This window comes from Cyprinodon tularosa, unplaced genomic scaffold (assembly GCF_016077235.1).
Source record: "Cyprinodon tularosa strain WSP-4 unplaced genomic scaffold, ASM1607723v1 ctg24, whole genome shotgun sequence".
Taxonomy (NCBI): domain Eukaryota; kingdom Metazoa; phylum Chordata; class Actinopteri; order Cyprinodontiformes; family Cyprinodontidae; genus Cyprinodon; species Cyprinodon tularosa.
The window spans coordinates 1,041,439-1,056,819 of record NW_024038896.1 but is presented as its reverse complement, the minus strand read 5'-3'; the positions used below and the strand labels follow the sequence as shown (position 1 = coordinate 1,056,819).

The following is a 15,381-nucleotide window of genomic DNA, read 5'->3' as shown; positions in this document are numbered from 1 at the left end:
TTAAAAACCAAAGTAAGAACTATATACACCGAAGCCAAATTAAGAATATCAAAACAACAAGATCAATATGAGAACATTATGGACTGATGGATATATTCTTAAGCCATTTGATTCAAGTGCTTTGGCAGGTTCAAATAAGAGTGGAAAAACAAACAAACCACATACTTTTTTTAGCAGTTGGAAAGTCACAAAAAGCATCCATTACTGTAGCAAAATACAGAGGCATAGGAATGAGTAACCATCATGTAAACACAGGTCATTATGACACCATCGAGGATAAGTAGTGTGGGAATGATTCAGAGCCCAGTCAATATCGTGTGAGGCAGAAAAATAACTGCAGTGCCTGCATGACTGTTTGCTGACCAAGATTCTTCACAAGCAGGACAATGACATACATTTAAACTGAATAGATCTGATTTTATGCTACAAATGACTGATGACCATTTCTTAAGGTAAATGCTGCTTGTCATTAAACCAAAGAGTTTTAAAAGGCTGCTATCATAGAAAATGTATGAAAAACTGGGTGTGCTTAAGTTAAAGTGTTATTTGACATGGAAGACAACACAATGCTCCATTTGTAAATACACAAAACGCAACTGAATAAAAAGCAACACATGATTAGACATGTTTTCTTTCTGTTTAATCTGTTGCAAGGAGACCTTTAAGCTCTAAATGAGCTGATATACATTTGCTTGGTTAATTGGGAAATTGTTTAGAAGCATCTGAGCAGGTGTGCTTGAAAAATGCAGCAACTCTTAATATTTCCCCATTCAGAATATGAAGTATATTTGCCATGGTCCTTAAATAGAATCAAATAAAAGCCTCGGTTAAAGAGGACAAGGTGTCAAAGTCCAACAACGTCTTATCCTTGCCTTAAAATTGACCGTTTCTGAGTACAGGCTGACTGATGTCCATCAGTGCAGCATTTAGAAAGCATTATTAATCATTTAAATTATTCAACCAATAAAAAAGGGCAGAATCAAACAGGCATTAGTTGTTAAATAAACCAATACCTCACTTGCTCCATCTACACGTAATGGGTTGGCAATAATAATAAACAGGAATACTGCATAGTAAATTAAATATGTTACTGGATGAAAAGCCCTTCCAAACATCACTGTGGTGGCTCAGCGGCTGTTACATTTAAATTGTGAATTTAAAAAGGTGGGAGAGTGAGAATAAAACAGCATTAACTTTTTCCTCTAAGTCACGCTCTACCCAGCTCCAATGTGTGAGATTTATGCCTGTTGACAATCCACTCAGCTCAGAAACCCCCCCTCACCATAACAACAGTTGATGCAGACATACAGCCCTAGATCTACTAATGCCTCATTGGCTGAGAGAGAACCGAGTCCCTCTCTGCTTCACAAACTCACTGACTCTATATCGGGTCGTTCTCATTGGATGCAACTGTTCACCAAGCCTGTGGTGGCACTCAGAACTCAGGAGGTCATGAGTAAAGCAAATATTGACTACCTCATCCCACCTAGAGCTCTGGAAACCACATTGATGTTCTCCTCTGCAACTTTTGGAAAATAAAACAACCACAAATCACCTCTTGCTTTGATAACACCATATACTTTTTTCTATTAATAGGTTAACTGGCAATATCAGAAAGAGAATAGTGAGTTAAATAACTAACTAACAAAGCACTAAAAATTTGAAATATATATATATATATATATATATATATATATATATATATATATATATATATATATATATTAATATTATATTTTGATAAAATTCTGATAAAAGCTCACCATTTAAAATTAAAACAGTATTTGATATTTGACTGTTTTACGTTATGCTCTGCTCTAAAAAGGCCATATTATATAAGCAAAAGGATTTTCTCTCAGTAAATTTAAGATGGATACGTTGATTTTAAAATGCGACGATAAATTTAACTGAAATTATTCAACTAGCAGAATGTTATGCATTTCAGAGGAGAATCCACTGTGTGTCACTCTTATGGGGGGGAAAGTTCAATTTTAATTTTAAATTAGTTGAACAACTTTAGTTTCTCTATCCTACCAAAGTTTATTTTTCCTTAAAATTAAATCCAACAGTCAAACATGGATTAAAAAAATATATTTTTTTTATACATCTGCTTTACATGAAAATTTGTTCAAACTGCAATTGATTTTTTTTAATAATTCAGTATTTTTCTTTTTATAACATACTGATTAAGGTCGAAACATGCAAATAGAAGGAAATTTATCCCAAAATGTCAATTATGTAAAATGCTTTAAACTTTTTTGGTAAGATTTGCAAAAAATCTTGACAATAGTGATCAATCAAGCAAACAAATCAGCAGTAATGTATGTACTCACCGGCATCATGTTGGCAGCTCTGGTAAAACCAAAGCAACGAGAACGGACAGGCGGGTCTTCAATGCAGTCAACCGAGACCCACTTTGCCAGAAAAAGCCTTCGGATAACTCCAAAGTGACAACCAACTGGGCCTCAGTGTTTTCTGTGGACCATAAACAGTAGAGATTCTGAATCAACTGTAACGACAGTGTGAACGTTGTAGTCGAAATAAGTTGCGGTGCAGGGATTTAAATGGACCAGGCGTGGCTCTGTAGCCGCGGCTACAAACAAGCCGATATTTAACACTGTTAGCTTGGAAGATAACGTAAAACTGATATCATTACAATGACTCACCGATGTCAGAGACGGGTCATTGCTTTATATGATAAATCTCTGCTGCGTCGCTGTTAGAGGAACGGAGCTAACTGAGCTAAACGGAGCAGCTGTCAGCGAGCCAGCTAGCGATAGCCGCTAATCTTGTTTCGGGGAAGGCTAAAGGACGGTACGCCAGTGAGTCTCTCCGCAGTCGCTGGTCCAGTAAGGTCGCATGGACGAGAAAGGTGGTAAACGTAGTCCGTCTTAGATAAAAATAGACAGATAGAAGTATAGCGAGGAGTATGCTACATATTTACGGTCAAACTCATCGTTAGCAGGCTAGCCTTGCTAGCTGTCGAAAACACGGATAGCTGGAATCCAGTTGTTGACGAGGGGAGGGGCTTCACCGCAGCAGCGGCGTTTTTACGTTAACGTAGAACGTTAATGTAATGTCAGCACCAGCCAATAGATGGCGGTGTTTTAAAAACCACTGTCCACAATCTACATTCATAAAATGCAAATATGAAAGGGAAGGACATAACCTTTAACTTCAGCACGACATATGTAGAGCTTTCACTTTTAACCCCTCCCCCTAAAAAAAAAGACTCTTTGACAAATCTTCCACGTTCCCAGCTGTAACTTTCTAAGTTGAAACAGATTTAAAGTCTTTTTTTTATCTATATCAATATTTGCCTTCATTGAAGCACTATTTGCAGTCCCTTGAATATTTTATTTTGCTTTGTTTTAAAATACAGAGAATATCAGCATATCAGATAAAAAAATAGGAGTTGGTTTTACCTCTGCACAATTATATTTCTTCCAAAGAAAACATTGGATAAATACACATACAACAGACATACTTACACTATATTTGGTTAAAAAGGCACATATTTACCTTCCATCTTAGTCACTGGTAAGTTCAAATGTAACCCTTTTCAAAGGGTTAAGTTGTCCCAATTTTTACATTATTCCGAGCCACTGATGCTTCAAACATTGATAAACAGCATATTGTGTGTGTAGTGCTTATAAAATTTCTATAAATGTAGCAAAAAATGCTGTTTTCTCTTTAAACGAAATGCGCCCTGATGCTCACGTCAAGCATTAAAACAAAAATAGGAGCATGCACTATGAGTAGTACCAATGACATCAGACCAATTTAACTTAAGACCAATAGATTCCCTACCAAAGTGGAGATCAAACCTACACCCTCACACTGTGCCATTGCAAAAGCTTTAACTGTCACACTATTCTGGATTTATAATCTAATCTGCCAGTGTGTTGTTCAGCTTCCTCTTCAGCTTGGGTTCTGTATGCTCTTTGCCTGACTTAGACCCCAACATACTTTTTTAATGTTCATCTGTAATATTTTGCACATTCTTTGTATAAATTGTAAAAAAAAAAAAAAAAAAAAAAAAAAAAAAAAAAGGTACAATATAGGTACAAATAAAATAATAATAAAAAAAATGCAATTGCAGTGAGGGGAAAACCAACTTTACTCATTTCTATGACCCTATCCTACATAAATATGTTGGAAAATTCAACCAAAAGGTATTAAAGACTATCAATGTTTATATAAAATATTGTTTTTTTTTTGTATTCCTTATAGACTTAATATTGTATACTTCCTTGAATGTAATAAAAGGGGCATGCCAGTAGGTGCTTATTGTACCAGAGTGAGTCAAATGTTCTGGTGCTGAGTTGGATTCAGAGGGGAAATATTTTTTTTTTTTTACAAAATTTTAAGAACAGTCAAATAGTTTCTTTGTATCCATCAGATTATAATTTCTAAATCGTTCTTGTGACCCTAAAACAGGATCCAGCATTCATGATATAAGGCTAAAACATTCCCTCATGTTTGACATTTATGTAATAAATACATCAGGCCATTTACGATAGCTTCATACCAACTCTGATTAGTCAGAAAAAAATATATGCATATATTTGCATCCAAGTGGCCTGATAATCCTTTTTTTGAACTACACTATGTTTAGGTTGTACTTTACAAGTCAGCTTTGAATATGGAAGCAACCTCCTATGCGAAAATGTACACACTAATCTGCTATCAGCTAAATAGTTACTATTGACAAGTGAAGCTTTTATTTTGTAATTTCAGTGTCCTGCATTATTAAACAGGCAATAGTAACTGGTTGAGTTCCAGTCATAATGTTAAGCTGAATGCTGCAGTGAATTTTTGTATTGGAGTGATAAAATTAATACTAATGAAATGATAAAAAGGACAGATTACTTTGATTTCAGTGTTGAATTTGGTTAATATGTTATTCATCTTAAATTTAACATTTACATCCAAAATGCTAACATAAGCTACACTGCGCAAAACCTTTTCTGATCATTTCTATCCTATTAATTGCTGTTTGGTCCTTTTGCGACTTTTCTGAACAGTTATGCATTTAACATGATGCCTAGTAGAACTTTTCTTAGTAAAACATAGAGATATATCTGAGCTTTCTGTGCTGATGAAAGAACTGTTATGGGTGTTGAGGTTTATTTCTATTGGTCAAAATTACTTTTAATTGTCTACAAGCATTAAAATTTTTTCTTTCTATATCCACACTCTTCAAGTCACAAACCCCTGTTCTATTGCATAAAATGTAAACATTATTCTGTTTTTTAAATTTTTTTTATTATACATTTTTATAAAACACAAAGTGATTTAAATAGATTAAAATAATCATTCTTAAACTGATAAACTGATAATTTACTGGCAGTTTTGCTTTAAATTGCCCTCTGGTCACCTTCATATTTTACTGAAATTACAGAATTTTCACTTTTGTCTAAACAATTATTCAAAAGTGTACTAGAAAAAAAAAATCAGTGCAAACAGTTGTTAAAAAAACAAAACAAAAAAAGCAATTACAAACCACTGATTGTGTACATTTTGAGCATGTCCATAAACTTTCGAGCAGCTATTAAAAAAAAAAAAAAAAAAAAAAATCCACTGGACTTCATTTCCAAGTTTGAAGACATTTTGCTTCCCATCCCAGAAGCTTTTTCAACTCAAAATGGAATAGCGTTGAGTTCGAGGTTGTATACAGTAGCCCATCAAAGCCTTGTCTTTGTTTTGAAAACATGCAGTTGGAACAGACGAAGGGGTCCACCCATTTGGAATAGGGATTCTTTGGCTTCTTTTGTTAGACTGCAATACCCCATACCCGTCTAAGCGTCTAAAAGGGGGTTGGACTGGCTGAATAGACAAGGTCCTCCGCTCCCTGTACAGGAGCTGCGATGATAACGGGAAGGGATTAACTCAATAGCTGCATTGTAAGTTTTTGAAAGCTGGAACCTGAGTCCACCCCCTCTGTTTAAGGTTGTATTTTTTAACATAGATGGGTTCCTTCACCCCCCTCTCAAACCACCTGTCTTCTTTGTCCAAAATGTGAACATTCTGGTCCTCAAAAAGAGTGTCCTTTGTCCATAAGGTGCAGATGTACCGCAGAGTCATGACCGTAGGAGGTAGCTCTTCTGTGTTGGGCCAAGCGTTTTTGGAGACGTTTGTTTTCTCCAATATAAAGATCCGAGCATTCCTCACTGCACTGAATGACTTTGACCTGGATGACTGAGAACCTTCACCAGTTTTTAGCAGCTAATGTTTTTTAAACTTTACTTTCCTGCTGCTATTTGGCCCTGAGTGCAGGGTCCTAGTTTTTTTTTTTGTTTTGCAAAGTTCCTGTTGATGAAGGATAATGTGCTGCTCCGTTGGAATCCCTTAAAGGTTAGTCTCGGACCTGAAACCTCACTTCAGCTCAAAAAACTGTCCAATCATTTCACAAACTTTTGGCCTCACTTTCTCCAAGCGTTTCCTTAAATACTCTTCCTGGAAAGTTAGAAAAATAATAAATAGAAAGAGATTAAAAAAAATAATTTTTTGATCATTTTAGAAAAACAATAGACATTACTGCACCTACCTAGAGGATAAAAAACATAGCATTGAAATGAAGAATATGAAGAAAATTATCTCCCAAACTCACTGTAATAAAACGATCTGTTCCTGGTGTAAACTTGTAGTCCATGCTAGTAGAGATTTTGCTGGCCGGGGCGAGCACATGAAGATGAAGATGGTCTACTGAGGTGAAGGGAGGCTGGTGGAACCCTAACCTGGAGGACAAACGCATATCCGTGCCAAACTCAATTTATTTTTGTCAAAATCTGACCATATCTTAGTTAACTCAGTTCAAATAGATAACTACAAACCGGTCATCACATGCCAAATCAAATATTTTTGCTGATCAAGTTTTCCAGATTCCCTCTCCCATTTCCCCCCACATCTTAACATTCAAATGCAACAAATCCTATCAATTTATACACTACATATTTGGTCCATATGTATTTTACCTTTAAAAATGGACTTCATATCTCCAAAATGTGATAGATGTAAATCTACTGATGGCTCCTTGACTCATCTGTTCTGGTCATGTCCCAAGCTCTTTCAATATTGGTGACATTTTCAAAAGGTTTTCTGAGGTGTATAAATGCACCTTGATTCAAGACCCCCAAATTGCATTGTTTGGACACTCTCCCTCACTTAGGAACTGCAGCATTTCTATACAAACAACTGTGGTTTATGGAATGGTAATAGCTAAGAAAGTAATATTAAGGTTGTGGAAAACTGACAAGGTTCCTCTGTTTCAAATGTGGATAAGCAATTTTACTGAGATTCTTCATTTGGAAAAATTGCGGTATGATGTTAAGGGCTCCACTAATAAGTTCTGTAGAATCTGGCAGCCAGTTCTGGACCATATTTCTCAGCCTAAGACTGACGCCGAAAGCCGCTCAGTTTCTTAGTATGCCACCCGTGCCTTCATAGACATGTAGTACTATCCTAAGGTGTAAATGGTAATCAGTGCAGTGTAACCGTGACTTAGATAATTTGTCTGGCTTGTTTCCATGGCTTTTTTGTCCCTTTTTTTGTATTAATACTATTGTTGTATTGGTAAGAGGAATTTTTTCCTTAGACCCACATTTTTTAATATATATGTATGCTTTATACGGTGTGATTTTTGTATGTTTCACTTTGAAAACTTAATAAACACATATTTAAAAAAAAAAAAAATTTGACTTCATAAGTTTAGGTATGGAGCGTACAAAAACCAGATGCAGACAGATTGACAAAAAGAACAAAAGGAATGGCAACTGGAGGGGGAAAAAAAGGACAGAAATTAATACATGGATAAACAGCATGGAAAACAAAGGGAGATTTGATGGATATGAAAGGGAAACAAGAGGGAGAAGGACACAAAAGAGGGAAAGATGGAAGGACAAGAAATGAAGAAAGGAAAAAAGCACTGTGATGAGAGGGTGGCAACACAGAAAAGGGTGGAAGGAAAGACAAACAATACAGGAAACAAAGGAAGAATAGTAGGAAGGGGGAAAGGACAGGACAGACACAAGGAAGAAAGGAACCAAGGAAGGAGACACCTAAGCGAGGACTCAAGAAGGGGTGTAAGCAAGAAGAAAAGAAAGAAAGGAAAGTGTGTTGTGTTTACATGTGTCCACTTGATAACAATCTGGTTGAAAAGTGCCTGTTGGAAAATAAACCATCTGCTTTTTTTGGGGTCTATTTTAATCCATCCATTTCTGCCCGTCTGTCTGAATTCTTTCCTTTGGTCACAGTGCTGCATATTGTTGTTTTTGTCATTTATATTTTGTCACTTTGATTATTTCTGATGTTTAAATCAGCAAACCTATTCTTTCTTTTTCAGTCAGAAAATCTCACAGAAACATTTAACTCTAGGCATATGTAGGAAGAAAAAAAAAAACACCAGAAGATGAAATAAAAAAGAAGGGGATGTTTTTAGTGGCCGGCTTCTTCTCCTACCTTACATCCTCCATATCAGTGATCCCCTGGTCACGGAGCACCTGTTTCCCAAAGTTAGCCATCCTTTCCACTGTTGAACATATATGATTTATTTAGAAAATTTAATTAGAGCCCCTGTCATTTTCTTTTATTTTGAAACAGCAATAGTAAATGTTTTCTAGGTGCTTTATTGGAATCACCCACAGGTCAAAACGTCACTATTTCTAAATATAAAAAAAGGTGAAGGCTAGCTGCAAGACATTTTAAGAGCATTTGCGTCATTTTGATAGATTTAAGCAGTAGCCATGAAAATGAACGTAGAATAAGGAGAACATATAACTGACCGAGGCCAATGTTTCCTCTTTTCAGCGATTTGCAGCTGATAATGTGTTCAGTTGGAATGACCAGGTAATGATGAGGAGCTGCGGGATAAATATCTTTGAAGCACACCAGCTCCTTGTCCTGAGGAGTGAAATGATATGGATGTTACAAAAGAAAGCTTAAGCATCCCATACCTGCATTGCTTTAAAAAAAGATGGTTTCTTGTTCCTTACATGTTAAAACATGGCAGGAACTTTTTGGTTGACTTTTATTTACAGATATTTTATTTCAGCTGTAGGTTGAGAGTTTTGGAGCAAGGTTATGACCTGTGTCACTTCAGTGCCCAGAATATTTTCCTAGTGGTCTTGGTGATAATCCATTGTCTTTTGTGTGTAATTGTTAGAAAAGTTTGTGTTTTTTCTACTTGATTAGAAATGGTTTTATCATAGGAACTCTCCAAATAGCTTTGACCTAAACACGAAAGACCTGCATTGCTTTACATCTGTTTTTTCTGGATCCTTTTTTACTTCCTGGATGTTACTGGAAAAATAATGAAAAACAAACATAAAAAAACAACATCAGGCAAATGGGGAATCATAAGTCATGACTCGTCACAATGAGGAAATACTTCTCATCATCACAATAAACAATTCAGGGAATTTGGCTTTTATGGGAGTAAATTAACAAACTGACCTTGAGGTTTTAGAAGGAAAAAAGGTGGGATCATAATGAATCAAAACAAGCCATAAGAATTTATCTTGATGGTTTCTTGACTCATCTTTATATCATAAAATGTGCATTTAATATTTATTTAACAAATATTCGTCACATTGACGAACTGGAATTTCAGATTGTTAATTTAACTTAAAGCAGAACATGGAACAAAAAGAGAGAACTTATTCACATGATAGTAAATCAAAGGAGGAAATGGCTACGTGTGGTATTCCAGATCAAATTCATCCATTTTAACGCTATAATAACAATAATAAATAATGATAATAAACACATAACAACACACAAAGCTGAAGATGGCTTCCAAATCTAGCTTCTGATATGAGAAACAGGTCATTTTTCCCATTAGACACATCAAACCTGAACTAGATTATTCTAAACTACTATCAAGTTTGATGTGTCTAGGTGCAGTAGTATAGTGTGACATGCACAGTAAAAAAAAGTGTAAAAAAAAACGGTCTCTATTGAGGTTTCAAAAATCAGAGAAAGGTTTCACAAATCCGACACCTGGTTTTAATTATTCTACACATAGTTTAGAATAATCTAGTCCAGGTCAGGACTCTGTCTTGGTCAGAGGCGTAGCCAGAACATTTTTATAAGGGTGGCCAGGCAATAACCAACATACACTGAGGGGTGGCCCGAAAGCGGATCGGCACCAGAACCTCAGGGTCAATCTATACTGATTCAACAGGAAAATAAACAATCACAACATCCATACCCCCCCCCCCCCCCCCCCCCCTACCTCCGCCCCTGGTATAGGTGCAGCAGCATTAGAGCCAGAATCCTCATAGTGTGACATGGACGGTAAAAATAAAAGTGCTAAAAACAGCCTCTATTAAGGTTTGACAAATCCGACACCTGTTTGAAATTATCTACAAGTAGTTTAGAATAATCTACCCCAGGTTTGATGTGTCCAGGTGTTGTAGTATTTTAATTAGAATAGATTCAAGATGCTGAAGGTAGGGGAAAAAAGTGAAATGCCCTTTATTTCTCGAATCGGAAGCCAACTTCAGTTTCGTCAACAAAACAAAAATCAGACTAATAACAAACCTGATTCATTCGTAAAAACTATTATAATCGACCAAATACAGTAGTACCAAAAAAATTTATTCAGGAAGTTCATTAGAAACGTATACCAGGTGAATGATCCCTAAACATGAAACACCTTACCTTCTTAAGAACTGTCGTTTCTTCATCTCTGTTGTGCGCAATAAGGCAGAAAATACATGATTCATCAGCATTTTCACTGGATTTCGATTCGTTTCTTGCCATGGTGAAAGTTTAGTAGTGAGGGTTAGGTTATGACTTCACGTTCAACACCGGTGGGTGTTTTTGTTCCGCATTACAACCCACCAAAGATCGTTAATTTCTGGCTGAACGAGTTGTACTCGGGTGACTTTTGTTTTAATAAAATATAAAGTTGGTAAATTTAGTTAACGACCATAATTTCTAAATACCTAGGAGCAGAAAAAGATTACAAATAAGTTGTCAATTTGCCAAACCTGTCTTGTTTTTAGCAAGTAATTCTGAATAAAAAATAAAAAACACACGACGAAGTGATACCTCCTTAATAGAAACAATCTTTGGTGAGATGACAACATATCATTAAAGGTACATTTCCGTTTTCAGTAAATAGCCTTAGTTCCCACTTTGACAAACTGAAATCATGACCAACCAGTTGCTTTTTTTTATATGTTTTAACATTTATTTGGATTTAAATGCGGTGGCAATCACAACACAATAAATAACGTCATAGTGACATCACAGCAGTTTTGGATTCACAAGAAATAATACTTGGGGAGCATTCACAGTTACAACACAAGCCAGCTTAAAATAATAATGTTCAACTAAACATGAAGCATTTAACTGGCATCAGTGAAGAGAGTATGAAAGGTAGTGGTGATGGATTATAGCTGTATTGCATGTTCATGCCCTACAAGCATTCATTCAGATACAAAAAAAAAGTTTCAATTGCAAGTTAGTAGATTTGATTGTTCGGTTAGTGCCATTTTAAGAGTGCAAGAACATGTGATCCCTTCTTCATAAAGATTTACCCAACACAGAGAGCTAGCCGTGGATGGACAGGCAGCTTTGCCCCTCTGGTTAAGATTCAAAGACATTCAGTAACGATTTAATAGGAATATTAAAGTAATGCTCATTATTAGGGGCCATAACGGCATCATTAGCATCCTGTAGTGTAAAGTGGCTTTATGTTAAACTGGCTCAGCAATGACCAAAAAAAAAAAAAAAAAGAAGAAAAAAAAAATTCAAACATAAAATTATTCAAGGTCAGTCATTAACTACTGTAAAAAATAGAAGAAAAAAAAACAAGCTGCAAAAGGAGCATTTGTCTCATAAAAAAAACAATATAAAAATAAAATGCAAAAATATTCTTATAAAATACAAGGTCATCAACAAAACAGGAAATATTTGGTCATTGCAAACTTGTTTCAGTCTCTAGCAGGTAGGTTTTTTGATCATGTTTATTTGGGAGCAAACCGCGTCTCATTAATGCCATTTATGACTCACCACAAGAGAGGAAGTCATCAGTAAAGGGGAGGTAAGCGCTTCTGATGTAAACATTTGAGTTATTTGATGAAGATTTTAAAATGAACCAAGGCATTTTTTACTTCCTTTTAAGTCCTTAGCTAAACTAGAGGAATAAAGAGGGGGAAAAAAACGCTGACATTCCAAATTCCTTCAGTACATAAATATGCACATTGTCAAACATACAAATATTATTAACACTGTTATTGTGTCTGTAAGGATAACCCCACAGCATTCTGAGACTCTCTATTCATTCGTGCAGCTTCATCTGCTGTCATTGAGAATAAAGTGAACATTAATGTGAGCATTTTGGCCTTTTTAGGTTTTAGCCACGCGGTCAACAAGCAGCTTTCCACTCATCTCTCTCCAAGCTGGAGGTGGTGAGGCACCGTTCACGCAGGGGAAGCTGGAGCCACTGTTGTATATGAAAGGCAGCAGATGAGCAGAGGGCATTTTGTCTCACTTCCACCTGTTTATAGATGTGGAGTCATCACTAAGCACCCTGCAGAACACAGCCTCTCCATCTGCTTCTGTATCACAGTACGTTCCAAATCATTCATGAGTAACTAGGCCCGCCTCCAAGTGAAGCATTGCGAGTGTTTTGTCAATGACTTAAGATGCGAGGATATATTTGGAGTTTGAGAAGATGAGCCTACTCAAAGGTCCACACCTCCAGATTGTGGATGTTAAAGTCCTGCTGGGCAGAAAGTGGCTGATTGTTGAAGGTAGCACATTTAGTGGTGGTGCCTCTGTAAAGTTCCTCATCCAGCCAAAGACCCAGATGGCCGCTACATTAGAGAAGAAAAAAATCAGGATTTGGTTAAACTGCATTTTTTTCTGCTCAACAGAAAAGGGAATAAGTGGTAACAGTACACACCCTCCTCCTCCCATCTGCAGAGAGTCAGTGTTGCCTTTCACAAAGTAAGAGTTCTCCCCCGACCATCGGTACACCTGAAATGATGGCATGTTATGTTTGAAGTTAGGTTATCACTGTAATTAGTGATCGGTTTGTGAGACTAGTGAAGCCAACCTTAATTTCAGGGCAGAAACTATAAAGGAACGTCTCTCCAGTGCCATAGAAATGTTCGCTGACTCTGAAGGGATGAGTTGAAAAAGCTCCAAATATCTGTGATAAGATAAAAAAACAACATATTATATTTATAAAAAACTACATAATATAATCAAATTACCAGACTTGTTTTCCCCCTCTATATATTTTCCACCAATAAAAGGCACTAAAGTCAAAACATTTTTTTTTCTTTAAGGCCTGTTACTTACTTGCTGATCCATGTCTTTGATAACTAGCAGCACAGGGCTGTCCACATCCGCCAGGTTCCTGTACAAAGTCTTCAGACTGGTGCCGTGTTTCTCTGTGCTGTAGGCCAGTCTCCACAGGTAGCCCTGCACACGGGCTGGCAGACGACAGGCAAGCTGAAGGAAAAGAAAGGCAATTGTCTTCTTAGGGAGGTGCAGAGGACATTTTTGGAATTTAATCTCAGTAAAAATGCAACCGATCTGTGAAAGCATTAGAGGTTTGTTAGAGAAAATTAGTGCACAAACATTATTATAATGTTCAATGAACACAGCAGACATAACAGCTTCAACTGAAACAGCCAAGAGGCCCATGCTAATTCAAAAGGGGCTGCAGCTGAAGTGAGAGAAGAATAAGAAAATCTAACATCTGGAGAACAAAGGAAATAAAAACTCCAAAGTGAAACAGCAAACTTGTGAAAGAAGGCAGCAAAACTAAACTTTTTTCCCTGCGAGCCAATCTCTACCAACACTTGACATCATACTGAGCTACAGTTCACACTGCGAAGCATGGTGGTGGCAGCAGCATGCTGAGGAAATCTATTCTTCAGCAAAGAGCAGGAGGTTCCTCTAAGTCAGGTTTCAGACATATTCAGTTTAAAAAAAAAAAAAAAAAAATATATATATATATATATATATATATATATATATATATATATATATATATATATATATATATATATATATATATATATATATATACTGGTTTACTTCAAGTTACAATCTTTTCTGATCAGTAGAAAAGTGTTATTCTGATTCAGTTTTCAACCAGCATTTGTTGTATTTAACTTGTACGTGGAAGTGTAAACCCTGTTCAAAGAACTAACTACACCCGGAATATTTTTAACACATTTCAGTGGTTTTAACTTGCATCTTGACTCTCTGCCATCCTCTAGAATAATATCACATTTTTTTTACATAATCACATATGAACTCAGGGCTACTGGGGATTGCTTTGCCAAACAATGACCATCCCCCCATCCCTATGCTTTATGTGTAAATGTAAATAGTGTGGTTATGCTACAGGTAAAAGTGCACAAAAGTGAATTTCTTTACTTAGCGGCCACTTAGGAAACTTTTAATGTAGCCTAAAATGTAAAACTGTTGTGAGATCTCACAACCCAACGGAACTTAACACAGAAAACTGAATCATTCATGTGAATGCACTCACTTTTATGTTTGTCCAACATGCACCCATACAGGGGTGTCATCATTCATTTGAAGGTCTGAATGTGACCCAAAGCTTTCACTGTTGTTCTGTAGGTAAAAATGTGAGCCTCCGTGTAGCTGACAACATGGGACACACTGCCTTAAAAAGTTTGACTCATTCGTGTTCATTTGAAAAATGAAAATTTCCTAGATTTATCTGCCCAACAGAAATGGACTTTCACAACATATATGGATAAGGGATGTGCTAGCATTACATATTTGAACCTGTTTTCTTCATTTATATGTAAAGAGCAATGGATGTTCCTACAACAGGGCATCACATATCAGCAGGTATGAACTCTCCTGGTGTTACGTTAGTCGGCGTGTCCACTTTGTGTTTTGATAATTTAAACACAGAAACATCTCATTCACATAACTGGTAGACATGAAGGTGGTGAGTAGGCCCACCTGTAGTGCTTCTTAGACAGCCACATATTGTACACAGTAGTAGCCATTCAAAATTTCCCCACTTTCCTCTCCTTCTCCTTTCCTTTCCTCCAATACATGTACTAAAATATTCTTCCTCTCATGAATTGTGGACATAAGATCTAAAGAGAAGCGTCTTCTCCTCTTCAGACCGCGCCCACACTTTGGAAAGCTCTGCTCTAGGTTCATTAGATGGACAGAGCTAGATTAGCTAGAATTACAGTCTGTATTTTTTGGAGAGAAATCACAACTACCTTTTCAATGTGTGCATCTTGTAGTATATCACTGCTATCGATGAGCATGGGCAGAGCATCGACGGAAGAGTCCCTGTCACAGCTGCTAAAACTCTGGCGACGCTTGGCCTCGTCAATGGTGATGATCTAATAGATGCAGAAG

At 36.5% G+C, this 15,381-nt stretch overlaps 3 protein-coding genes across 11 annotated transcripts in view; all 3 read right to left on the bottom strand.

Annotated features, from left to right (window-relative positions):
* ppp1r13bb (protein phosphatase 1, regulatory subunit 13Bb) overlaps window positions 1-3,042 on the bottom strand; it is a 31,566-nt gene extending 28,524 nt beyond the window's left edge. For 2 of the 4 annotated variants that reach the window (XM_038287479.1, XM_038287480.1), the window contains exons 1-2: window positions 2,667-3,042; window positions 2,334-2,475 (exon numbers count right to left, since the gene is read on the bottom strand). In XM_038287479.1, coding sequence (XP_038143407.1) covers window positions 2,334-2,342 — 9 coding nt within the window. In that variant the 5' untranslated portion in view covers window positions 2,343-2,475; window positions 2,667-3,042. The remainder of the gene's footprint in view (window positions 1-2,333; window positions 2,476-2,666) is intronic. The other 2 variants (XM_038287481.1, XM_038287482.1) reach the window with 1 other exon arrangement.
* Window positions 3,043-5,722: 2,680 nt separating this feature from the next.
* LOC119785115 (histidine triad nucleotide-binding protein 3-like) lies at window positions 5,723-10,828 on the bottom strand. Its single transcript, XM_038287541.1, has 5 exons — window positions 10,663-10,828; window positions 8,784-8,901; window positions 8,461-8,530; window positions 6,614-6,740; window positions 5,723-6,459 (listed from the first exon to the last, which is right to left on the bottom strand). Exons 1-5 carry the CDS (start codon window positions 10,762-10,764, stop codon window positions 6,379-6,381), a joined length of 498 nt encoding a protein of 165 aa, XP_038143469.1. The 5' UTR covers window positions 10,765-10,828; the 3' UTR covers window positions 5,723-6,378.
* Window positions 10,829-11,174: 346 nt separating this feature from the next.
* The window catches only part of LOC119785108 (nuclear receptor coactivator 7), a 33,383-nt gene continuing 29,176 nt past the window's right edge, over window positions 11,175-15,381 (bottom strand). For 5 of the 6 annotated variants that reach the window (XM_038287528.1, XM_038287530.1, XM_038287526.1 and 2 more), the window contains exons 13-17: window positions 15,240-15,365; window positions 13,318-13,470; window positions 13,070-13,165; window positions 12,917-12,990; window positions 12,686-12,827 (exon numbers count right to left, since the gene is read on the bottom strand). In XM_038287528.1, coding sequence (XP_038143456.1) covers window positions 12,692-12,827; window positions 12,917-12,990; window positions 13,070-13,165; window positions 13,318-13,470; window positions 15,240-15,365 — 585 coding nt within the window. In that variant the 3' untranslated portion in view covers window positions 12,686-12,691. Of the gene's footprint in view, window positions 12,828-12,916; window positions 12,991-13,069; window positions 13,166-13,317; window positions 13,471-15,239; window positions 15,366-15,381 lie in introns of all 6 variants that reach the window. The other variant, XM_038287529.1, reaches the window with a different exon arrangement.